The following is a 25,917-nucleotide window of genomic DNA, read 5'->3' as shown; positions in this document are numbered from 1 at the left end:
TTTATACTGGTTTGTACTGGGATCTCAGTGGGGACTGGGGGGGTTTCGCTGTGTCCCAGACTGGTTTGTACTGGTCTGTACTGGTCTGTACTGGTTTATACTGGTCTGTACTGGTCCATAGTGGTTTATACTGGTTTATACTGGTTTATACTGGTCTATACTGGTTTCAAGCCGGCTCAAACCGGTTCGAACTGGTTTATACTGGTTTGTACTGGGATCTCAGTGGGGACTGGGGGGGTTTCGCTGTGCCCCAGACTGGTCTGTACTGGTCTGTACTGGTCCATAGTGGTTTATACCGGTTTATACTGGTTTATACTGGTTTATACTGGTCTGTACTGGTCCATAGTGGTTTATACTGGTTTATACTGGTCTGTACTGGTCTATACTGGTTTCAAACTGGTTCAAACCGGTTCGAACTGGTTCATACTGGTTTGTACTGGGATCTCAGTGGGGACTGGGGGGGTTTTGCTGTGTCCCAGACTGGTTTATACTGGTTTATACTGGTTTATACTGGTTTATACTGGTCTATACTGGTCTATACTGGTTCAGACTGGTTTCAAACCGGTTCAAACTGGTGCAGGCGAGTCGGTGTCGGTGATCAAGCACACGGAGCCGGTGCCCGACCCCCGCGCCGTCAACCAGGACAAGAAGAACATGCTGTTCTCGGTGGGTGACGTCATCGCTGACGTCATCGGGGTCACCTGTGTCACCTGTCAGTGTCACCTGTGTGACGTCATCAGTGTCACCTGTGTGATGTCATCAGTGTCACCTGTCAGTGTCACCTGTGTGACGTCACCGGCGTCACCTGTGCCACACCTGTGTGACGTCATCGGTGTCACCCGTGTCACCTGTCTGGGTCACCTGTGTGACGTCATTGGGGTCACCTGTGTGATGTCATCGGACTCACCCGTGTGGCGTCACCTGTGTCACATTTATGACGTCATCGGCGTCACCTGTGCCACACCTGTGTGGCGTCATCGGGGTCACCTGTGTCACCTGTCTGGGTCACCTGTGCCACGCCTGTGTGACGTCACCTGTGTCACCTGTGCCACACCTTTGTGATGTCATCGGGGTCACCTGTGTCACCTGTCAAGTGTCACCTGTGTGATGTCATTGGGGTCACCTGTGTGACGTCATCAGTGTCACCTGTGTCACCTGTCTGGGTCACCTGTCGGGGTCACCTGTGTGATGTCATCAGTGTCACCTGTGTGACGTCACCGGTGCCACCTGTGCCACGCCTGTGTGACGTCATTGGGGTCACCTGTTGGTGCCACACCTGTGTGACTTCACCTGTGTCACCTGTGTGACGTCATCGGGGTCACCTGTGTGACGTCACCGGTGCCACCTGTGCCACACCTGTGTCACCTGTCAGTGTCACCTGTGCCACGCCCGTGTGACGTCATCGGGGTCACCTGTCTGGGTCACCTGTGTGACGTCACTGGGGTCACCTGTCGGTGTCACCTGTGTCACGCCATCTGTGTCACACCAGCGTGATGTTCCCAAAAACCCCCAAAAACCCCAAAAATCTCCAAAATCCCAAAAAAATCTCCAAAAAAATCTCCAAAATCCCCCCATAAACCCCCAAAAAATCCCCCAAATCCCTCCAAAAATCCCCCAAAAAAACCCAGAATTTCTCTTCCAAACCCCAAAACTTCTCCTCAAACCCCAAAATTTCTCTTCCAAACCCCAAAATTCCTCCTCCAAACCCCAAAATTTTGTCTTGAAACCCCAAATTTTCACCTCCAAACCCCAAAATTTCTCCTCAAACCCCAAAATTTCCTGTTGAAACCCCAAATTTTCACCTCCAAACCCCAAAACTTCTCCTCAAACCCCAAATTTTCATCTCCAAACCCCAAAATTTCTCCTCAAACCCCAAAATTCGTGTTGAAACCCCAAAATTTCTCCTCCAAACCCCAAAATTTTGTCTTGAAACTCCAAATTTCCACCTCCAAACCCCAAAACTTCTCCTCAAACCCCAAAATTCCTCCTCCAGACCCCAAAATTTGTGTTGAAACCCCAAAACTTCATCTCCAAACCCCAAAACTTCTCCTCAAACCCCAAAATTTCTCCTCCAAACCCCAAAATTTCCTGTTGAAACCCCAAAACTTCATCTCCAAACCCCAAAACTTCTCCTCAAACCCCAAAACTTCATCTCCAAACCCCAAAACTTCTCCTCAAACCCCAAAATTCCTCCTCCAGACCCCAAAATTTGTGTTGAAACCCCAAAACTTCATCTCCAAACCCCAAAACTTCTCCTCAAACCCCAAAACTTCACCTCCAAACCCCAAAATTCCTCCTCCAAACCCCAAAACTTCTCCTGAAACCCCAAAATTCCTCCTCCAGACCCCAAAATTCGTGTTGAAACCCCAAAACTTCATCTCCAAACCCCAAAACTTCTCCTGAAACCCCAAAATTTCATCTCCAAACCCCAAAACTTCTCCTGAAACCCCAAATTTTCATCTCCAAACCCCAAAACTTCTCCTCAAACCCCAAAACTTCACCTCCAAACCCCAAAACTTCTCCTCAAACCCCAAATTTCCACCTCCAAACCCCAAAACTTCTCCTCAAACCCCAAAATTCCACCTCCAAACCCCAAAACTTCTCCTCAAACCCCAAAACTTCATCTCCAAACCCCAAAACTTCTCCTCAAACCCCAAAATTCCTCCTCCAGACCCCAAAATTTGTGTTGAAACCCCAAAATTTCTCTTCCAAACCCCAAAATTTTGTCTTGAAACCCCAAATTTCCACCTCCAAACCCCAAAACTTCTCCTCCCCGCCCAGGGCACCAACATCGGCGCCGGCAAGGCCGTGGGCATCGTGGTGGCCACGGGCGTCAACACCGAGATCGGCAAGATCCGCGACGAGATGGCGGCCACCGAGCAGGACAAGACGCCGCTGCAGCAGAAGCTGGACGAGTTCGGCGAGCAGCTCTCCAAGGTCATCTCGCTCATCTGCGTGGCCGTCTGGGCCATCAACATCGGCCACTTCAACGACCCCGTCCACGGCGGCTCCTGGATCCGCGGCGCCATCTACTACTTCAAGATCGCCGTCGCCCTGGCCGTGGCCGCCATCCCTGAAGGTCGGTGGCGGGTGGGTGGGTGGGTGGTGGTGGGGTTTTTGGAGAAGGTTCGTGGTCGTTTGTGGACCATTCGTGGTCGTTTGTGGGGTTTTGGAGGTCATCTGTGGTCATTTCTGGACCATCCGTGGTCGTTTGTGGGGTTTTGGAGAACATTTATGGTCATTTATGGAGTTTTGGAGAACATTCAAGGTCGTTTATGGGGTTTTGGAGAAGGTTCGTGGTCGTTTGTGGACCATTCGTGGTCATTTGTGGGGTTTTGGAGAACATTCATGGTCATTTATGGGGTTTTGGGGAAGGTTCGTGGTCATTTCTGGACCATTCATGGTCATTTGTGGGGTTTTGGAGAACATTCAAGGTCGTTTATGGGGTTTTGGAGAAGGTTTGTGGTCGTTTATGGGGTTTTGGAGAACATCCATGGTCATTTGTGGGGTTTTGGAGAACATTTATGGTCGTTTATGAGGTTTTGGAGAAGGTTCGTGGTCGTTTATGAGGTTTTGGAGAACATCCGTGGTCGTTTATGGGGTTTTGGAGAAGGTTCATGGTCATTTCTGGACCATTCATGGTCATTTATGAGGTTTTGGATGACATCCGTGGTCACTTATGGGGTTTTGGAGAAGGTTCGTGGTCGTTTCTGGACTATTCATGGTCATTTATGAGGTTTTGGAGAACATTCAAGGTCATCTATGGGGTTTTGGAGAACATCCGTGGTCATTTATGGGGTTTTGGAGAAGGTTCGTGGTCGTTTGTGGACCATTCATGGTCATTTGTGGGGTTTTGGAGAACATTCATGGTCATTTATGGGGTTTTGGGGAAGGTTCGTGGTCATTTATGGACCACCCGTGGTCATTTATGGTCATTTGTGGACCATTCATGGTCATTTCTGGACCACGCGTGGTCATTTCTGGACCATTCATGGTCATTTATGGACCATTCATGGTCATTTATGGAGTCTTGGAGAAGGTTTGTGGTCTCTCGTGGACCACCCGTGGTCATTCATGGTCATTTGTGGACCATTTGTGGTCACTCGTGGAGTTTTGGAGAAGCTTCGTGGTCACTCGTGGACCATTTGTGGTCACTCGCGGACTTCCGAGCCTCTCCAGATGACCGCCGCCAACCTCTGCCCGCCTCCCTGGTGGCCTCGGTGGCCCCGGTGACCCCGAGATGTCTTCTCCTCCCCAAGGTCTGCCGGCGGTCATCACCACCTGCCTGGCGCTGGGCACGCGCCGCATGGCCAAGAAGAACGCCATCGTCCGCAGCCTGCCCTCCGTGGAGACCCTGGGCTGCACCTCGGTCATCTGCTCCGACAAGACCGGCACGCTGACCACCAACCAGATGTCCGTCTGCAAGGTGGGGCCACCGCCCCGGAAGAGACCCCAGAAAAACCCGGAATGTCCGTGGAGAAACCAAAATTTCCGTGGAGAACCCAAAATTGTTCCATGGAGAACCCAAAATGTTCATGAGAACCTCAAAAATTTCCATGGAGAACCCAAAATGTTCATGAGGAACCCAAAAATTTCCATGGAGAACCCAAAATGTCCATGAGAACCCAAAATGGTTCCATGGAGAACCCAAAATGTTCATGAGAACCTCAAAAATTTCCATGGAGAACCCAAAATGGTTCCATGGAGAACCCAAAATGTTCATGAGAACCTCAAAAATTTCCATGGAGAACCCAAAATGTTCATGAGGAACCCAAAATGTTCATGAGAACCTCAAAAATTTCCATGGAGAACCCAAAATGGTTCCATGAGAACCTCAAAAATTTCCATGGAGAACCCAAAATGTTCATGAGAACCTCAAATTGTTCCATGGAGAACCCAAAATTTCTTCTGGAATTCCAAAATTTCTCCAGGAACCTCAAAATTTCCGTGGAGAACCCAAAAATTTCCATGGAGAACCCAAAATTTCTTCTGGAATTGCAAAATTTCCATGGAGAAACCAAAATTTCCACCAGGAACCCCAAAATCTCCATGGAAACCCCAAAATTCCTCCAGGAGACCCAAAGTTCCTCCAGGAACCTCAAAATCTCCATGGAAACCCCAAAATTCCTCCAGGAGACCCCAAAATTCCTCCAAGAACCCCAAAATTCCACCTGGGGACCCCAAAATTCCTCCAAGAACCCCAAAATTCCACCTGGGGACCCCAAAATCTCCATGGAAACCCCAAAATTTCTTCTGGAGACTCCAAAATTCCACCTGGGATCCCCAAAGTTCCTCCAGGACACCCCAAAATTCCACCTGGGGACCCCAAAATTGCTCCAGGAGACCCCAAAATTCCTCCAAGAACCCCAAAATTCCACCTGGGGACCCCAAAATCTCCATGGAAACCCCAAAATTTCTTCTGGAGAACCCAAAAATTCCACCGGGAAACCCCAAAATTCCACCTGGAAACCCCAAAATTCCTCCAGGAGACCCCAAAATTCCTCCAGGAGACCCCAAAATTCCTCCAAGAACCCCAAAATTCCACCTGGGGACCCCAAAATCTCCAGGAGAACCCCCCAGGAACGTCCCCGTTTGTCCCCAGATGTTCATCATGGACAAGGTGGAGGGCGACGTCTGCTCCCTGAACGAGTTCTCCATCACCGGCTCCACCTACGCCCCCGAGGGAGAAGTGTGAGTGCCACATGTCCCCAAATGTCACCTCGAGGTCCCCCAAAGCCACCCCGGGAGGTCCAGACCTCCAGAAGCTCCTCAGATGTCCTCAAAAGCTCCTCAGAGGTCCTCAAATCCCACCTGGTGTCCCCAAGTGTCGCCTTGAAGGTCCCCAAATGCCACCCGAGGTCCTCAGTGGCGCCCCAGTGTCCCCTGATGTCCGTCCTTGACCTCGATGTCCCCAACGTCCCCTGATGTCCACCATGACCTTGATGTCCCTCAACGTTCTCCTGACGCCGATGTCCACCTTGACCTCAATGTCCACCTTGACCTTGATGTCCATCTTGATCCCAATGTCCCCAATGTCCCCGATGTCCACCTTGACCCCAATGTCCACCTTGACCTTGATGTCCCTCAACGTTTTCCTGACCCCAATGTCCCCTGATGTCCCCAATGTCCACCTTGACCCTGATGTCCACCTTGACCCCAATGTCCCCAATGTCCACCTTGACCTCAACGTCCCTGATGTCCTCAATGTCCACCTTGACCCCGATGTCCCCAATGACCCCTGATGTCCACCTTGACCCCGATGTCCACCTTGACCTCAGTGTCCCCAATGTCCCCACTGTCCACCTCAACCCCAATGTCCCCGATGACCCCTGATGTCCACCTTGACCTTGATGTCCCCAATGTCCCCATTGTCCCCAATGTCCACCTTGACCTCAATGTCCACCTTGACCCCGATGTCCCCGATGTCCCCTGATGTCCCCAATGTCCACCTTGACCTCGATGACCCCAATGTCCCCAATGACCGTGATGGCCCCTGATGTCCACCTTGACCATGATGACCCTCAACGTCCTCCTGACCCCGATGTCCCCAATGTCCACCTTAACCCCCGATGTCCACCTTGACCCTCATGTCCACCTTGACCCCAATGTCCACCTTGACCTTGATGTCCCTCAACGTTCTCCTGACCCCGATGTCCACGTTGACCCCGATGTCCCCAATGTCCACCTTGTCCCCAATGTCCACGTTGACCCCAATGTCCACGTTGACCCCGATGTCCCCAATGTCCACCTTGACCCCAATGTCCCCCGATGTCCCCAATGTCCCCGATGTCCACCTTGCCCCCGATGTCCACGTTGTCCCCGATGTCCGCGTTGACCGCCGGGCTGTCCCCTGTGTCCCCAGGCTGAAGCAGGAGCGGCCGGTCAAGGCGGGTCAGTTCGATGGCCTGGTGGAGCTGGCCACCATCTGCGCCCTCTGCAACGACTCCTCGCTGGACTACAACGAGGTGAGCGCCGCCGGCCCAGCCCGGCCACCCGGGCCACCGCCGGGGACACCGGGGCCACCACTGGGGCCACCTGGGTCATCTGGGTCATCTGGGTCATCTGGGCCACCTGGGCCACCGCCGGGGCCACCACTGGGGCCACCTGGGTCATCTGGGCCACCGCCGGGGCCACCTGGGTCACCTGGGTCATCTGGGCCACCCGGGCCACCGCCGGGGACACCGGGGTCATCTGGGTCATCTGGGCCACCGCCGGGGCCACCTGGGCCACCACTGGGGCCACCTGGGTCATCTAGATCATCTGGGTCACCTGGGTCATCTGGGTCATCTGGGCCACCAGCGGGGCCACCTGGGCCACCTGGGCCACCGCCGGGGCCACTGGGGACACCAGGGTCACCCAGGCCACCACTGGGGACACCGGGGTCACCTGGGTCATTTGGGCCACCACCGGGGTTATCTGGGCCACCACCTGTCCCACCTGTCCCACCTGTGTCACCTGTCCATGTCCCACCTGTCCCACCTGTCCCACCTGTCCCACCTGTCCATGTCCCACCTGTCCCTGTCCCACCTGTCTCACCTGTCCCACCTGTCCCACCTGTCCCTGTCCCACCTGTCCATGTCCCACCTGTCCATGTCTCACCTGTCCTCACCTGTCCATATCTCACCTGTCCCACCTGTCCATGTCCCACCTGTCCCTGTCCCACCTGTCCATGTCTCACCTGTCCTCACCTGTCCATATCTCACCTGTCCCACCTGTCCCACCTGTCCCTGTCCCACCTGTCCCTCACCTGTCCCACCTGTCTTCACCTGTCCCACCTGTCCCTGTCCCACCTGTCCATGTCCCACCTCACCTGTCCATGTCCCACCTGTCCCACCTGTCCCACCTGTCCCTGTTCCACCTGTCCCACCTGTCCATGTCCCACCTGTCCCTCAGGCCAAGGGCGTGTACGAGAAGGTCGGCGAGGCCACCGAGACGGCGCTCACCTGCCTGGTGGAGAAGATGAACGTCTTCAACACCGACGTCAGGAACCTGTCCAAGGTGGAGCGCGCCAACGCCTGCAACGCCGTGAGTGTCACCTGGGCCACCACCTGGGCCACCACCTGGGCCACCTGGGCCACCACCTGGGACACCTGGGCCACCACCTGGGACACCTGGGCCACCACCTGGGACACCATCCAGGTCACCTGGGCCACCACCTGGGACACCATCCAGGTCACCTGGGACACCTGGAGAACCTCCCATTGTCACCTTGTCCATGGTTCTTCTGGTTCTCCTCGTGTTCTGGGTCACCTGTCCCACCTGTCCCACCTTGGCCACCATCTGGGTCACCTGGGCCACCACCCGGGTCACCTTCTGGGTCACCTGGGCCACCTGGAGAACCTCCCGTTGTCACCTGGTCCACGGTTCCTCTGGTTCTCCTCGTGTTCTGGTGGCATCTGGGCCACCTTGGCCACCATCCAGGTCACCTGGGCCACCTTCTGGGCCACCTTCTGGGTCACCTGGGCCACCTGGAGAACCTCCCGTTGTCTCCTTGCCCACGGTTCCTCTGGTTCTCCTCGTGTTCTGGTGGCACCTGGGCCACCAGGGCCGCCACCTGTCCCACCTGGGCCACCACTTGTCCCACCACCTGGGCCACCTTCTGGGTCACCTTCTGGGTCACCTGGGACACCTGGAGAACCTCCCGTTGTCTCCTTGTCCATGGTTCCTCTGGTTCTCCTCGTGTTCTGGTGGCACTTGTTCCACCTTGGCCACCACTTGTCCCACCTGGGCCACCACCTGGGCCACCTTCTGGGTCACCTGGGCCACCTGGAGAACCTCCCGTTGTCACCTTGTCCATGGTTCCTCTGGTTCTCCTCATCTTCTGGTGACACCTGTCCCACCTGTTCCACCTTGGCCACCACCTGTCCCACCTTGGCCACCACCTGGGCCACCCGGGCCACCTTCTGGGCCAGCTGGTGGCCCGCGGTGCCACGCGTGCCGTCCCTCTCAGGTGATCAAGCAGCTGATGAAGAAGGAGTTCACGCTGGAGTTCTCCAGGGACAGGAAGTCCATGTCGGTCTTCTGCTCGCCGGCCAAGGCCTCGCGCGCCGCCGTGGGCAACAAGATGTTCGTCAAGGTGGGACACCTGGGGGAGGTCACCTGGTGGTCACCTCGGTCCCACCACCCCATGATCACGTCCCACCACCCCAAACCTTCTCCAACCTCCATCCCACCAACCCAAACCTTCTCAAACCATGGTCCATCACCCTAGACCTTCTCAAACCTTGGTCCCACCACCCCAAACCTTCTCTAACCTTGGTCCCACCACCCCAAACCTTCTCTAACCTTGGTCCCACCACCCCAAACCTTCTCTAACCTTGGTCCCACCACCCCAAACCTTCTCTAACCTTGGTCCCACCACCCCAAACCTTCTCTAACCTTGGTCCCACCACCCCAAACCTTCTCAAACCTTGGTCCCACCACCCCAAACCTTCTCTAACCTTGGTCCCACCACCCCAAACCTTCTCTAACCTTGGTCCCACCACCCCAAACCTTCTCTAACCTTGGTCCCACCACCCCAAACCTTCTCCAACCTTGGTCCCACCACCCCAAACCTTCTCCAACCTCCATCCCACCACCCCAAACCTTCTCCAACCTCCATCCCACCACCCCAAACCTTCTCCAAACTTGGTCCCACCACCCCAAACCTTCTCCAACCTGGGTCCCACCACCCCAAACCTTCTCCAACCTCCATCCCACCACCCCAAACCTTGGTCCCACCACCCCAAACCTTCTCCAAACTTGGTCCCACCACCCCAAACCTTCTCCAACCTGGGTCCCACCACCCCAAACCTTCTCCAGTCTCCATCCCACCACCCCAAACCTTCTCCAACTTCCATCCCACCACTCTAAACCTTCTCCAACTTTTGTCCCACCACCCCAAACCTTCTCCAACCTCGGTCCCACCACCCCAAACCGTGGTCCCACCACCCCAAACCTTCTCCAACCTTGGTCCCACCACTCCAAACCTTCTCCAACTTTTGTCCCACCACTCTAAACCTTCTCCAACTTTTGTCCCACCACCCCAAACCTTCTCCAACCTCCATCCCACCCTCCTCGGACCGCGTCCCCACGTGCCACCGCCCTCCCCGCCGTGTCCCCTCCGCAGGGCGCCCCCGAGGGCGTCATCGACCGCTGCAACTACGTCCGGGTGGGGACCTCGCGCGTGCCGCTGACGCCGGCGGTCAAGGAGAAGATCCAGAGCGTCATCAGGGAGTGGGGCACGGGCAGGGACACCCTGCGCTGCCTGGCCCTGGCCACCCGCGACACGCCGCCCAAGAAGGAGGACATGGTCCTCGAGGACTCCTCCAAGTTCGCCGAGTACGAGGTCGGTGGCCCCCAGGGTGGTGGGACCTCGGTTTGGGTGGTGGGACCTTGATGGTTGGGTGGTGGGACCTTGGTTTGGGTGGTGGGACCTTGATGGTTGGGTGGTGGGACCTTGGTTTTGGGTGGTGGAACTTCATTTTTGGGTGGTGGGACTTCATTTTTGGGTGGTGGGACCTCGTTTTTGGGTGGTGGGACCTCGATTTTGGGTGGTGAGACCTTGGTTGGGTGATGGAACTTCATGTTTGGGTGGTGGGATCTCGTTGTGGATGGTGGGACCTCGGTTTGGGTGGTGGGATCTCATTTTTGGGTGGTGGGACCTTGGTTGGGTGGTGGGACCTTGGTTGGGTGGTGGGATCTGATTTTGGGTGGTGGGATCTCTATTTTGGTGATAGAACTTCATTTTTGGATGGTGGGACCTCGTTTTTTGGGTGGTGGGACCTTGGTTGGGTGGTGGGATCTCAATTTTGGTGATGGAACTTCATTTTTGGTGGTGGGATCTCGATTTTGGGTGGTGGGACCTTGATTTTGGGTGGTGGGACCTTGGTTGGGTGGTGGGATCTCGTTTTGGGTGGTGGAACTTCATTTTTGGTGGTGGGACCTCGATTTTGGGTGGTGAGACCTTGGTTTGGGTGGTGGGACCTTGGTTTGGGTGGTGGGATCTCATTTTTCGTGGTGGGACCTTGCTTTGGGTGGTGAGACCTTGGTTGGGTGGTGGAACTTTATGTTTGGGTGGTGGGATCTCGTTGTGGATGGTGGGACCTCGATTTGGGGTGGTGGGACCTTGGTTTGGGTGGTGGGATCTCATTTTTGGGTGGTGGGACTTCATTTTGGGTGGTGGGACCTTGGTTGGGTGGTGGAACTTCATTTTTGGGTGGTGGGACCTCGTTTTTGGTTGGTGGGACCTTGGTTGGGTGGTGGGACCTTGGTTTGGGTGGTGGGACTTCATTTTTGGGTGGTGGGACTTCATTTTTGGGTGGTGGGACCTCGTTTTTGGGTGGTGGGACCTGGTTTTTGGGTGGTGAGACCTTGGTTTGGGTGGTGGAACTTCATGTTTGGGTGGTGGGATCTCGTTGTGGATGGTGGGACCTTGGTTGGGTGGTGGGACCTGGTTTTTGGGTGGTGGGACCTCATTTTTGGGTGGTGGGACCCGGTTTTTGGGTGGTGAGACCTTGGTTTGGGTGGTGAGATCTTGGTTGGGTGGTGGAACTTCATTTTTGGGTGGTGGGACCTCGTTTTTGGGTGGTGGGACCTCGATTTTGGGTGGTGAGACCTTGGTTGGGTGGTGGAACTTCATTTTTGGATGGTGGGACGTCATTTTGGGTGGTGGAACTTCATTTTTGGATGGTGGGACCTCGTTTTTGGGTGGTGGGATCTCATTTTTGGTGGTGGGATCTCATTTTTGGTGGTGGGACCTTGGTTGGGTGGTGGGACTTCATTTTTGGATGGTGGGATCTCCTTGTGGGTGGTGGGACCTCGATTTTGGGTGGTGGGTCCGGTTTTTGGGTGGTGGGACCTTGGTTGGGTAGTGGGATCTCATTTTTGGTAGTGGGACCTCATTTTGGGGAGTTCTTGGGTCCTTTTGGGGTTCTCGGAACTGTAGGAACACCTGGAACCTTCTGTGGGGTCTTCAGGAGGCCTCCATGACCTCCAAACCCCGTTTTTGGACTTCCCTGGTCCCACCACCATCTCCAAACCCCATTTTTGGTGGTTCCTGGTCCTCCATGACCTCCAAAACCCCATTTTTGAAGGTTCCTCATCCTTGATGTCCTCCAAACCCCGTTTTTGAAGGTTCCTGGTCCCACCACGACATCCAAACCCCATTTTTGAAGGTTCCTCATCCTTGGTGACCTCCAAAACTTGGGGTTTTTTGGGTTCCTGGTCTTTGGTGACCTCCAAACCCCATTTTTGGTGGTTCCTGGTCCTCCAAGACCTCCAAAACTTCATTTTTGAAGGTTCCTCACCCTTGGTCACCTCCAAACCCCATTTTTGGTGGTTCCTGGTCCTCCAAGACCTCCAAAACCTCTTCTTTTTTGGTGGTTCCTGGTCCTTGATGACCTCCAAAACCCCATTTTTGGAGGTTCTTCATCCTTGATGTCCTCCAAAACCCCATTTTTGAAGGTTCCTGGTCCTCCAAGACCTCCAAAACTTCATTTTTGGAGGTTCCTCATCCTCGATGACCTCCAAACCCCATTTTTGGAGGTTCCTCGTCCTTGATGTCCTCCAAAACTTGGTTTTTTTTGGGTTCCTGGTCCTCCAAGACCTCCAAACCCCCATTTTTGGTCCATCGCCCCGTCCCACCACCTCTCCGTGCCCTTCTCCAGACCGACCTGACCTTCGTGGGCTGCGTGGGCATGCTGGACCCGCCGCGCAAGGAGGTGATGGGCTCCATCCGGCTGTGCCGCGACGCCGGCATCCGCGTCATCATGATCACCGGCGACAACAAGGGCACGGCCATCGCCATCTGCCGCCGCATCGGCATCTTCGGCGAGGACGAGGAGGTCTCCGGCCGCGCCTACACCGGCCGCGAGTTCGACGACCTGCCGCTGTCCGAGCAGCGCGAGGCCTGCCGCCGCGCCTGCTGCTTCGCCCGCGTCGAGCCCACCCACAAGTCCAAGATCGTGGAGTTCCTGCAGTCCTTCGACGAGATCACCGCCATGGTGAGGAGGAGCGAGCGGCCGGTGTGGTTGTGGAGGTCCACCATGAGGTTTATGGGGGTTTGGGTGAGGTTTTGGAGGTCCACCACGGATTTATGGGGGTTTATGGTCCAAAGATCTTGATGGACGTGGTTATGGAGGTCCACCATGGGGTTTGAGAGGGTTCGGGGGCGGTTTTGGAGGTCCACCGTGGGTTTATGGGGGTTTGGAGTCAGAAGTTGTTGGTGGACGTGGTTATGGAGGTCCACCATGGGTTTATGGGGATGTGAGGTGGAATTCTGTTGGTGGACATGGTTATGGAGGTCCACCATGGGGTTTGAGAAGGTTCAGGGGCGGTTTTGGAGGTCCACCGTGGATTTATGGGGGTTTATGGTCCAAAGATCTTGATGGACGTGGTTATGGAGGTCCACCATGGGATTTGAGAGGGTTCGGGTGCAGTTTTGGAGGTCCACCGTGGGTTTATGGGGGTTTGGGGTGGAATTTTGTTGGTGGACGTGGTTTTGGAGGTCCACCATGGGGTTTATGGGGGTTTGGGGGCGATTCTGGAGGTCCACCGTGGGTTTATGGGGGCTTATGGTCCAAAGATCTTGATGGACGCGGTTATGGAGGTCCACCATGGATTTATAAGGATTTGGAGTCAGAAGTTGTTGATGGACGTGGTTATGGAGGTCCACCATGGGGTTTGAGAGGGTTCGGGTGTGGTTTTGGAGGTCCACCGTGGGTTTATGGGGGCTTGGAGTTGGAAGTTCTTGATGGACGTGGTTATGGAGGTCCACCATGGGTTTATGGGGATGTGAGGTGGAATTCTGTTGGTGGACATGGTTATGGAGGTCCACCATGGGGTTTGAGAAGGTTCAGGGGCGGTTTTGGAGGTCCACCGTGGATTTATGGGGGTTTATGGTCCAAAGATCTTGATGGACGTGGTTGTGGAGGTCCACCATGGGGTTTATGGGGGTTTGGGTGAGGTTTTGGAGGTTTAGCGTGGATTTATGGGGATTTGGAGTCAGAAGTTGTTGGTGGACGTGGTTATGGAGGTCCACCATGAGGTTTGAGAGGGTTTGGGTGCGGTTTTTTGACGTAATTTTCAAATCCCACCACCAACTCCACCTAGTTTGGAGGTTCTGCCAAGGACTTTTGACGTAGTTTTGGAGTCCCACCACCGACTCCCCTAGTTCTGAGCTTCCACCATCAAACTTTGACGTAGTTTTGGAGTCCCACCACCGACTCCCCTAGTTCTGAGCTTCCACCACCAACTTCTGATGTAGTTTTGGAGTCCCACCACCAACTCCACCAACTTCTGACGTAGTTTTGAAGTCCCACCACCAACTCCCCCTAGTTCTGAGCTTCCACCACCAACTTTCGACGTCGTTTTGGAGTCCCACCACCGACTCCACCTAATTTTGAGGTTCCGCCAAGGACTTTTGATGTAGTTTTGGAGTCCCACCACCAACTTCTGACGTAGTTTTGAAGTCCCACCACCAACTCCCCTAGTTCTGACCTTCCACCACCAACTCTCGACGTCGTTTTGGAGTCCCACCACCCACCCAACCCCACCCCACCACTCTTTGAGCTCCCACCGCCCAACCGCCTCGCCCCCCCTTTCTCCACCTCTTTTTCCGCCCCCTCAGACCGGCGACGGCGTCAACGACGCGCCGGCGCTGAAGAAGGCCGAGATCGGCATCGCCATGGGCTCGGGCACGGCCGTGGCCAAGACGGCCTCGGAGATGGTCCTGGCCGACGACAACTTCTCCACCATCGTGGCGGCCGTGGAGGAGGGCAGGGCCATCTACAACAACATGAAGCAGTTCATCCGTTACCTCATCTCCTCCAACGTGGGCGAGGTCGTCTGGTGAGCGCCCGCTTCTGCACCGGTCCGGACCGGTCCGGACCAGTTTGGACCGGTTTTGGACCAGTTTTGGACCAGCTCAGAGCGGTTGGCGCCGTCTTCTCGCCCGGAGTTTGGGAGATGCTCGTTTGGGGGTTTGACCCGGCCCGGGCCAGCTCGGGGCCCCAGTTCGGACCAGTTCGGCCCAGTTTGGCCCAGTTTGGCCAAGTCCCGTCCCAGTTTGTCCCAGTTTGTCCCAATCCATCCCAGTCCATCCCAATTTGTCCCAATCCCCACCCAGTCCGTCCCAGTTTGTCCCAGTCAATCCCAGTTGATCCCAGTCCATCCCAGTTTCTCCCAATCCCCTCCCAGTTTGTCCCAGTCCCTCCCAGTCCATCCCAGTCTGTCCCAGTTCATCCCAGTTTGATCCCAGTTCGTCCCAGTCCCTCCCAATCCCCTCCCATCCCCTCCCAGTCCCCCCCATTTTGTCCCAATCCCCTCCCAGTCCATCCCAGTTTGATCCAGTCCCTCCCAGTCCATCCCAGTCCATCCCAATCCCCTCCCAATCAAATCCCAGTCCCTCCCAATCCCCTCCCAGTCCATTCTAATCCCCTCCCAGTCCCTCCCAGTTTGTCCCAGTCCATCCCAGTCCCTCCCAGTCCATCCCAATCCCCTCCCAGTCCATCCCAGTCCCCTCCCAGTCCCTCCCAGTTCACCCCAGTACCCTCCCCGTCCCCTCCCAGTATCTTCCTGACGGCGGCGCTGGGCCTGCCCGAGGCGCTGATCCCGGTCCAGCTGCTCCCAATCCCATCCCAGTCCCTCCCAGTCCCTCCCAGTTTATCCCAATCCCCTCCCAGTCCCTCCCAATCCCATCCCCACCCCTTCTCAGTCCCTCCCAGTCCCCTCCCAGTCCATCCCAGTCCCTCCCAATCCCATCCCAGTCCCTCCCAGTTTGTCCCAGTTTGATCCAGTCCCCTCCCAGTCCATCCCAGTCCCACCCAGTCCCTCCCAGTTTGTCACAGCCCATCCCAATCCCCTCCCAGTCCCCTCCCAGTCCCTCCCAGTTCACCCCAGTACCCTCCCCGTCCCCTCCCAGTATCTTCCTGACGGCGGCGCTGGGCCTGCCCGAGGCGCTGATCCCGGTCCAGCTGCTCTGGGTCAACCTGGTCACGGACGGGCTCCCGGCCACGGCGCTGGGCTTCAACCCCCCGGACCTGGACATCATGGACAAGCCCCCGCGCAGCCCCAAGGAGCCGCTCATCTCGGGCTGGCTCTTCTTCCGCTACCTGGCCATCGGAGGTGAGCGCACACCTGGCGGGGGATCACCTGGAGGGGTTCAGGTGTTGGGGTTCAGGTGTTGGGGTTCACCTGGTTGGGTTTCATCTCGGGCTGGCTCTTCTTCCGCTACCTGGCCATCGGAGGTGAGCGCGCACCTGGCGGGGGATCACCTGGTGGGGTTCAGGTGTTGGGGTTCACCTGGAGGGACTCACCTGGTGGGGTTCACCTGACAAGGATTTACCTGGTGGGGTCCAGGTGTTGGGGCTCAGCTGGTGGGGTTCACCTGGTGGGGTTCACCTGGAGGGATTCACCTGGCAAGGGTTTAGCTGGTGGGGTTCACCTGGAGGGACTCACCTGGTGGGGTTCAGCTGGCAAGGGTTTACCTGGCAAGGATTTACCTGGTGGGGTTCAGGTGTTGGGGCTCACCTGGTTGGGTTTCATCTCGGGCTGGCTCTTCTTCCGCTACCTGGCCATCGGAGGTGAGAGCCCACCTGGCGGGGGATCACCTGGAGGGGTTCAGGTGTTGGGGTTCACCTGGAGGGACTCACCTGGTGGGGTTCACTTGCCAAGGGTTCACCTGGTGGGGTTCACCTGGTGGGGTTCACCTGGTGGGGTTAACCTGAAGGGATTCACCTGGAGGGACTCACCTGGCAAGGGTTTACCTGGTGGGACTCACCTGGTGGGGTTTACCTGGCAAGGGTTTAGCTGGTGGGGGATCACCTGGTGGGGTTCACCTGGAGGGATTCACCTGGCAAGGGTTTACCTGGTGGGATTCACCTGGAGGGATTCACCTGGCAAGGGTTTACCTGGTGGGGTTCACCTGGTGGAGCTCACCTGGCAAGGGTTCACCTGGTGGGGTTCAGGTTTTGGGGCTCACCTGGTTGGGTTTCATCTCGGGCTGGCTCTTCTTCCGCTACCTGGCCATCGGAGGTGAGCACACACCTGGCGGGGGCTCACCTGGAGGGGTTCAGGTGTTGGGGTTCACCTGGAGGGACTCACCTGGCAAGGGTTTACCTCGTGGGATTCACCTGGTGGGGTTCACCTGGCAAGGGTTTAGCTGGTGGGGTTCATCTTGTGGGGTTCATCTGGCAAGGGTTCAGGTGTTGGGGTTCAGGTGTTGGGGCTCACCTGGTTGGGGTTCATCTCGGGCTGGCTCTTCTTCCACTACCTGGCCATCGGAGGTGAGCGCTCACCTGGCGGGGGATCACCTGGTGGGGTTCACCTGGAGGGGTTCACCTGGTGGGGTTCAGCTGGTCAGGTTTACCTGGCAAGGGTTTAGCTCATGAGGGTTCACCTGGCGGGGTTCACCTGGTGGGGTTCAGGTGTTGGGGTTCACCTGGAGGGACTCACCTGGCAAGGGTTTACCTGGTGGGGTTCACCTGGTGGGGTTCATCTGGCAAGGGTTCATCTGGTGGGGTTCAGGTGTTGGGGTTCACCTGGTTGGGTTTCATCTCGGGCTGGCTCTTCTTCCGCTACCTGGCCATCGGAGGTGAGAGCCCACCTGGCGGGGGATCACCTGGTGGGGCTCACCTGGTGGGGTTCACCTGGTGGGGTTCACCTGGTGGGACTCACCTGGTGGGATTCACCTGGTGGGGTTCACCTGGTGGGGTTCACCTGGAGGGGCTGGTTGGAAGGGAGGCGGAGGTGTCGGCAAAAAAACGTCCGGGAGCACCGAAAAACATCTGGGAACCCCAAAAAAGTCTGGGAATCCCTAAAAAACGTCTGGGAATTCCTAAAAAAGGTCTGGGAATTCCAAAGAAACCACCTGGGGAATCCAAAAAATGTCTGGGAACCCCAAAAAACATCTGGGAACCCCAAAAAACATCTGGGAATTCCAAAAAATGCACCTGGAGAAGCCAAAAAATGTCTGGGAAACCCAAAAAACATCTGGGAACCCCAAAAAACATCTGGAAACCCCAAAAAACATCTGGGGATCCCTAAAAAACATCTGGGAATTCCAAAAATAGCACCTGGAGAATCCAAAAAACGTCTGGGAACCCTAAAAAGCATCTGGGAATTCCAAAAAAAACATCTGGGAACCCCAAAAAAAACCTCTGGGAACCCCAAAAAAGCACCTGGAGAATCCAAAAAACATCTGGGAATTCTCAAAAAACGTCTGGGAACCCCAAAAAACGTTTGGGAACCCTAAAAAAAAGCACCTGGAGACCCCAAAAAACCACCTGGAGACTCCAAAAAACCACCTGGAGACCCTCAAGGTGGCACCTTGGAGACCGCCAGGTGTCCCCAGGTGTCCCTAACCCCCCCCCCCACCCCGTTTGTCCCCCCCCCCCCCACCAGGTTACGTCGGGGCCGCCACGGTGGGAGCGGCGGCCTGGTGGTTCCTCTTCGCCGAGGACGGACCCAACGTCAGCTACCACCAGCTGGTGAGTCCACGTTGTCCCCGAGGTGTCCCCGAGGTGTCCCCGAGGTGACCCCGAGGTGACCTCGATGTCCTCGATGTCCCCCCCCCCAGACCCACTTCATGCAGTGCTCGGAGCACAACGTGGACTTCGAGGGGCTGGACTGCGACATCTTCGAGTCGCCGGTGCCGATGACGATGGCGCTGTCGGTGCTGGTGACCATCGAGATGTGCAACGCCCTCAACAGGTGAGGGGCGTGGTCAGCGTGGTCACCTTCGTGGTGGTCACCGTGGTCATTGTCATTGTTGCCATGGTCATCGTGGTCATTGTGGTCATCATGGTCATTGTGGTCATCATGGTCATCGTGGTCATGGTCATTGTGGTCATGGTCATGGTCATGATGGTCATCATGGTCATCATGGTGACCATCGAGATGTGCAACGCCCTCAACAGGTGAGGGGCGTGGTCAGCGTGGTCACCTTCGTGGTGGTCACCGTGGTCATTGTCGTTGTCATGGTCATCGTGGTCATTGTGGTCATCGCGGTCATTGTGGTCGTCATGGTCATCGTGGTCATGGTCATCGTGGTCATCATGGTCATGGCCGTTATGGTCATCGTGGTCATTGTCATGGTCATTATGGTCATTGTTATTATGGTCATTGTGGTCACTGTGGTCATCGTGGTCATGGTCATCATGGTCATGGTCGTCATGGTGGCCATCGACATGTGCAAGGCCCTCAATGGGTGAGGGGCGTGGTCAGCATGGTCACCTTCGTGGTGGTCACCTTCGTGGTGGTCACCTTCGTGGTGGTCACCGTGGTCATTGTCATTGTTGTGGTCATGGTCATGGTCGTGGTCATTGTGGTCATCATGGTCATCGTGGTCATGGTCATTGTGGTCATGGTCATGGTCATCATGGACATCATGGTCATCATGGTCATCGTGGTCATGGTCATTGTGGTCATGGTCATGGTCATCATGGTGACCATCGAGATGTGCAACGCCCTCAACAGGTGAGGGGCGTGGTCAGCGTGGTCACCTTCGTGGTGGTCACCGTGGTCATTGTCGTTGTCATGGTCATCGTGGTCATTGTGGTCATCGCGGTCATTGTGGTCGTCATGGTCATCGTGGTCATGGTCATCGTGGTCATCATGGTCATGGCCGTTATGGTCATCGTGGTCATTGTCATGGTCATTATGGTCATTGTTATTATGGTCATTGTGGTCACTGTGGTCATCGTGGTCATGGTCATCATGGTCATGGTCGTCATGGTGGCCATCGACATGTGCAAGGCCCTCAATGGGTGAGGGGCGTGGTCAGCATGGTCACCTTCGTGGTGGTCACCTTCGTGGTGGTCACCTTCGTGGTGGTCACCGTGGTCATTGTCATTGTTGTGGTCATGGTCATGGTCGTGGTCATTGTGGTCATCATGGTCATCGTGGTCATGGTCATTGTGGTCATGGTCATGGTCATCATGGACATCATGGTCATCATGGTCATCGTGGTCATGGTCATTGTGGTCATGGTCATGGTCATCATGGACATCATGGTCATCATGGTCATCATGGTTATGGTCATTGTGGTCATGGTCATCATGGTCATCATGGTGACCATCGAGATGTGCAACGCCCTCAACAGGTGAGGGGCGTGGTCAGCGTGGTCACCTTCGTGGTGGTCACCGTAGTCATTGTCATTGTTGCCATGGTCATCGTGGTCATTGTGGTCATCGTGGTCATTGTGGTCATCATGGTCATCGTGGTCATCATGGTCATCGTGGTCATCAGGGTCATGGCCGTTATGGTTATCGTGGTCATTGTCACGGTCATTATGGTCATTGTGGTCATGGTCATCATGGTCATGGTCACTGTGGTCACCTTCGTCATGGTCACCATGGTCATTGTCATTGTTGTGGTCATGGTCGTGGTCGTGGTCATTATGGTCATCGTGGTCATCGTGGTCATCGTGGTCATGGTCATCATGGTGACCATCGAGATGTGCAACGCCCTCAATGGGTGAGGGGTGTGGTCAGCGTGGTCACCTTCGTGGTGGTCACCTTCATTGTGGTCACCGTGGTCATTGTCATCATTGTCATGGTCATCGTGGTCATCATGGTCATCGTGGTCATCATGGTCATCATGGTCATCATGGTCATGGTCATCATGGTGACCATCGAGATGTGCAACGCCCTCAACAGGTGAGGGGTGTGGTCAGCATGGTCACCTTCGTGGTGGTCACCGTGGTCATTGTCATCATGGTCATTGTCATTGTTGTGGTCATGGTCATGGTCGTGGTCATTGTGGTCATCGTGGTCATCATGGTCATGGTCATTATGGTCATCATGGTCATTGTCAGCATGGTCATTGTCATTGTTGTGGTCATGGTCATGGTCGTGGTCATTGTCATCGTGGTCATCGTGGTCATTGTGGTCATGGTCATTGTGGTCATCACAGTCATCATGGTGACCATCAAGATGTCCAACGCCCTCAACCGATAACGGCATTGTCACCGTGGTCACCATGGTCACCATGGTCATTGTCACCATCCTTGTCCCACCACCCTGTGGTGACCTCCTCAATGTCCCCATGGTGACCCCGACGTCCCCATGGTCACCTCGATGTCCCCAACCTGCCCAAGAACCCCAGCCCAGGTGCCACCATGGGAGAACATCTGGCTGATGGACCCTGTCCACCCCTGATGTCCCCGATGTCCCCATGGTGACCTCGATGTCCTCGATGTCCCCGATGTCCCCAGTGTCCCCAATGACCCCCATGTCCCCATGGTCACCTCGATGTCCCCAGTGTCCCCAACCTGCCCAAGAACCCCAGCCCAGGTGCCACCATGGGAGAACATCTGGCTGATGTTCCCTGAGAAACATCTCCCTGATGTCCCCGATGTCCCCAATGTCCCCGATGTCCCCAGTGTCCCCAATGACCCCCATGTCCCCATGGTCACCTCGATGTCCCCAATGTCCCCAACCTGTCCAAGAACCCCAGCCCAGGTGCCACCATGGGAGAACATCTGGCTGATGTTCCCTGAGAAACATCTCCCCGATGTCCTCGATGTCCCCGATGTCCTCGATGTCCCCGATGTCCCCGATGTCCCCAACGTCCCCGATGTCCTCGATGTCCCCGATGTCCCCATGGTCACCCTGGTGTCCCCGATGTCCCCAGCCTGTCCGAGAACCAGTCGCTGGCCCGGATGCCGCCGTGGGTGAACATCTGGCTGATGGGCTCCATCTGCCTCTCCATGTCCCTGCACTTCGTCATCCTCTACATCGACCCCCTGCCCGTAAGAGGGGACACCGGGGCGGTGGCCTTGGGGACACTGGGGTGGTGGCCAGTGGTGGTCATCGGGGTGGTGGTCAATGGTGGTCATCGGGGTGGTGGTCAATGGTGGTCATTGGGGTGGTGGTCACTGGTGGCCATGGGGTTGGTGGTCATTGGGGTTGGTGGTCATCGGGTTGGTGGTCATTGCTTGGTGGTCACTGGGTTGGTGGCCACTGGGGTTGGTGGTCATTTGGGTTGGTGGTCAATGGGTTGGTGGTCATCGGGGTTGGTGGTCATCGGGTTGGTGGTCATTGCTTGGTCATTGTTTGGTGGCCTTGGGGACATTGGGTTGGTGGTCATTAGTGGTCATCGAGGTGATGGTCATCAGGTTGGTGGTCATGGGGTTGGTGGTCATTGGGGTTGATGGTCATTGGGTTGGTGGCCTTGGGGACGTTGGGTTGGTGGTCATCAAGCTGGTGGTCATCGGGTTTGTGGCCCTGGGGATGTTGGGTTGGTGGTCATCACGGTGTTGGTCATCAAGCTGGTGGTCATTGGGTTGGTGGCCATGGGGTTGATGGTCAATGGGTTGGTGGTCAATGGGTTGGTGGTCATTGGGGTGGTGGTCATTCTGTTGGTGGCCATGGGGTTGGTGGTCATCGGGTTGGTGGTCATTGCTTGGTGGTCACTGGGTTGGTGGTCATTTGGGTTGGTGGTCATCGGGGTTGGTGGTCATCGGGTTGGTGGTCATTGCTTGGTGGTCATTGTTTGGTGGCCTTGGGGACATTGGGCTGGTGGTCATTAGTGGTCATCGAGGTGATGGTCATCAGGTTGGTGGTCATGGGGTTGGTGGTCATTGTGGTGGTGGTCATCAAGCTGGTGGTCATTGGGTTGGTGGCCATGGGGACACCAAGACGGCGACCGTTGACCTCGAGCGACCGTTGGGTTCGATGACCACTGGCCGGCTCTGCTGACCGCGGTGGCCGAAGGGGTCTCTTTGGTGGCCACGGCCGTCGCGTTGACCTCGCGTTTGATGACCACTGCCTCGAGTGACCACTGGCGTTCGATGACCACGCGTGGGCTCTGCTGACCACGGGTGGGCTCCGGTGGCCACGAGGTTGCCCTGGTGGCCACGGGAGGAGGTCCCAGCCGTGTGCCTCGGTGTCCCCAGATGATCTTCAAGCTGACGCCGCTGTCGCTGACCCATTGGCTGATGGTCATCAAGATCTCCTTCCCGGTCATTCTGCTGGACGAGGCCCTCAAGTTCATCGCCAGGAACTACCTGGAGGGTGAGGAGGCGGCCCGGCCACCTCGGGGTGTCCCCGTGTCCCCTCCTGACCCACCCCACCCCCCCCCCCCATCTCAGGGTCACCTCCACCCTTTGTGGTCACCTCCGTCACGGCCAGGTGACCTTGGACGTCTCCGCCATCTCGTGGTCACCACCGTGGTCACCTCCCTGTGCCCTTGACCATCATCTCCTGGTCACCTCCGTGGTCACCACAGTGGTCACCTTCATGGTCACCACAGTGGTCACCTTCATGGTCACTCCATGGTCACCTCCATGGTCACTCCATGGTCACCTTCATGGTCACCTCCATGGTCACCTCCCCGTCCCCTTGACCATCATCTCATGGTCACCTCCATGGTCACCACAGTGGTCATCTTCATGATCACCTCCATGGTCACCTCCCCGTCCCCTTGACCATCATCTCCCGGTCACCTCCATGGTCACTCCATGGTCACCTCCATGGTCACCTCCCCGTCCCCTTGACCATCACCACCTGGTCACCTTCATGGTCACCTCCATGGTCACCTCCATGGTCACCTCCCCGTCCCCTTGACCATCATCTCCTGGTCACCTCCATGGTCACCACAGTGGTCATCTCCATGGTCACCTCCATGGTCACCTGTCCATCCCCTTGACCATCATCTCCTGGTCATCTCCATGGTCACTCCATGGTCACCCCATGGTCACTCTGTGGTCACTCCATGGTCCATGGTCACTCCATGGTCACCTCGTGGTCACCCCATGGTCACTCCATGGTCACTCTGTGGTCACTCTGTGGTCACTCTGTGGTCACTCTGTGGTCACTCTGTGGTCACCCTGTGGTCACTCTGTGTCCCCGCTGTCCCCTCCCCCCTCTCATCTCCATCTTCTCGTCCCCAGCGTGACCCCGCCCGGGCCCGGCTCCGCCCGCAGGTACCCAGGGGACACCTCGGGGTCACCTCCGTGTCACCTCCGTGTCACCACCCGTGTCACCTGTGTCACCTGTGTCACCTCCGTGTCACCTCTGTCACCTGTGTCACCTGTGTCACCTGTGTCACCTGTGTCACCTGTGTCACCTCTGTGTCATTGTCACCTCAGTGTCACCTCGGTGTCACCTCTGTCACCTCTGTCACCTGTGTCACCTCCATGTCACCTGTGTCACCTCAGTGTCACCTCGGGGTCACCTCGGGGTCACCTCAGTGTCACCTGTGTCACCTCAGTGTCACCTCTGTCACCTGTGTCACCTGTCACCTCAGGGTCACCTCTGTGTCACCACCCGTGTCACCTGTGTCACCTCGGTGTCATTGTCACCTCAGTGTCACCTCGGGGTCACCTCTGTCAGCTCCGTGTCACCTGTGTCACCTCGGTGTCACCTCAGTGTCACCTCCGTGTCACCTGTGTCACCTGTGTCACCTCTGTGTCACCTCTGTGTCACCTGTGTCACCTCGGTGTCATTGTCACCTCTGTGTCACCTTGGTGTCACCTCTGTCACCTGTGTCACCACCCGTGTCACCTCTGTCACCTGTGTCACCTCAGTGTCACCTCCGTGTCACCACCCGTGTCACCTGTGTCACCTCTGTGTCATTGTCACCTCCGTGTCACCTCAGGGTCACCTCTGTGTCACCATTGTCACCTCTGTGTCACCTCTGTGCCATCAGTGTCACCTCTGTGTCGTTGTCACCTCTGTCACCTCAGTGTCACCTCGGGGTCACCTCAGTGTCACCTGTGTCACCTCTGTGTCACCTGTGTCACTTCTGTCACCATCAGTGTCACCTCATTGTCATTGTCACCATTGTCACCTCAGGGTCACCTCTGTCACTTCTGTCACCTCAGTGCCACCTCAGTGTCATTGTCACCTCTGTCACCTCAGTGTCACCTCCCTGTCATTGTCACCTCGGTGTCTGCTCAGTGTCACCGTTGTCACCTCTGTGTCACCTCAGTGTCATTGTCACCTCTGTCGTCGTCACCTCGGTGTCACCTCGGTGTCCCCGTTGTCACCTGTGTCACCTTGGGGTCACCTCCGTGTCACCTCTGTCACCTTGATGTCCCTGTTGTCACCTCGGTGTCCCCGTTGTCACCTCTGTGTCACCTCCGTGTCACCTCAGTGTCACCACCATTGTCACCTTGGTGCCACCTCTGTCATTGTCACCTCTGTCACCGCCGTTGTCACCGTTGCCACCTCCTCGTCACCTGCGGCCTCACTGTCACCTCATTGTCACCGTCACCCCTATGACGTCACCGTCACCCCCCCATGACGTCACCGTCACCTCATTGTCATTGTCACCCCCTATGACGTCACTTATGATGTCACTATCACCCCCCATGACGTCACCGTCACCTCATTGTCACTGTCACCCCCATGACGTCACTTATGATGTCACCGTCACCCTCATGTGACCCCACTGGGGGGAGGGACGGGGGTGGGGGTGGGGGGTGGGGGGGAGGTGGGCGGGGCCAAACCCCCCCCCCCTCCCCCCCTCTCAAACGACGTCGCCGCCGCGATGACGTCACGCGCCCTCCCGGCGATGACGTCACCGCCGTGACGTCACCTCCCGTCCCCTCCCCCCCGACAGCGGACGAGCCCACCCGGAAGCAGCGGCGGAAGTGACAACCTCAGGGGACCTCCCCCCCCCCCCAAAAAGGACGATTTTGGGGACCCCCCCCTCAAAAAAAAAAAAATTTGGGGGAGGGGGCGTGGCCAACATTGGCCCCTCCCCCCCAAAAAAACCCGCCCCTCCCTCACCACGCCCCCCTCAAGCTCCGCCCCCCCCCCGGGGGGGGTTTTGGGGTCGCCCCCCGCAGTGGGGCCCCCACCCACCCCCCCAAAAAAAAAAAAAAAAAATTTGGGGAGGGGGCGTGGCCAAGATTGGCCCCTCCCCCACCTCGACCCCGCCCCTCCCCTCCCCCCCCCCCCGGCGTCGCTTATTTATTGCCAATAAAGGGAA

The 25,917-nt window shown here is 56.5% G+C and overlaps 1 protein-coding gene across 1 annotated transcript in view; it reads left to right on the top strand.

Moving 5' to 3' along the window:
• The window catches only part of ATP2A1 (ATPase sarcoplasmic/endoplasmic reticulum Ca2+ transporting 1), a 39,981-nt gene extending 14,064 nt beyond the window's left edge, over positions 1-25,917 (top strand). The window contains exons 7-22 of the mRNA XM_053969511.1: positions 581-666; positions 2,782-3,079; positions 4,260-4,426; positions 5,603-5,691; positions 6,863-6,965; positions 7,894-8,025; positions 8,951-9,076; positions 10,109-10,327; positions 12,648-12,983; positions 14,609-14,829; positions 15,902-16,104; positions 18,382-18,467; positions 18,557-18,690; positions 21,613-21,730; positions 22,877-22,994; positions 25,546-25,917. Of these exons, the coding sequence (XP_053825486.1) occupies positions 581-666; positions 2,782-3,079; positions 4,260-4,426; positions 5,603-5,691; positions 6,863-6,965; positions 7,894-8,025; positions 8,951-9,076; positions 10,109-10,327; positions 12,648-12,983; positions 14,609-14,829; positions 15,902-16,104; positions 18,382-18,467; positions 18,557-18,690; positions 21,613-21,730; positions 22,877-22,994; positions 25,546-25,580 (2,471 nt within the window). The 3' untranslated portion in view covers positions 25,581-25,917. The remainder of the gene's footprint in view (positions 1-580; positions 667-2,781; positions 3,080-4,259; positions 4,427-5,602; positions 5,692-6,862; positions 6,966-7,893; positions 8,026-8,950; positions 9,077-10,108; positions 10,328-12,647; positions 12,984-14,608; positions 14,830-15,901; positions 16,105-18,381; positions 18,468-18,556; positions 18,691-21,612; positions 21,731-22,876; positions 22,995-25,545) is intronic.

This window comes from Vidua macroura, unplaced genomic scaffold (assembly GCF_024509145.1).
Source record: "Vidua macroura isolate BioBank_ID:100142 unplaced genomic scaffold, ASM2450914v1 whyUn_scaffold_225, whole genome shotgun sequence".
Lineage (NCBI taxonomy): Eukaryota > Metazoa > Chordata > Aves > Passeriformes > Viduidae > Vidua > Vidua macroura.
The sequence above is the reverse complement of the archived record's forward strand: the minus strand, read 5'-3'. Positions and strand labels throughout refer to the sequence as shown.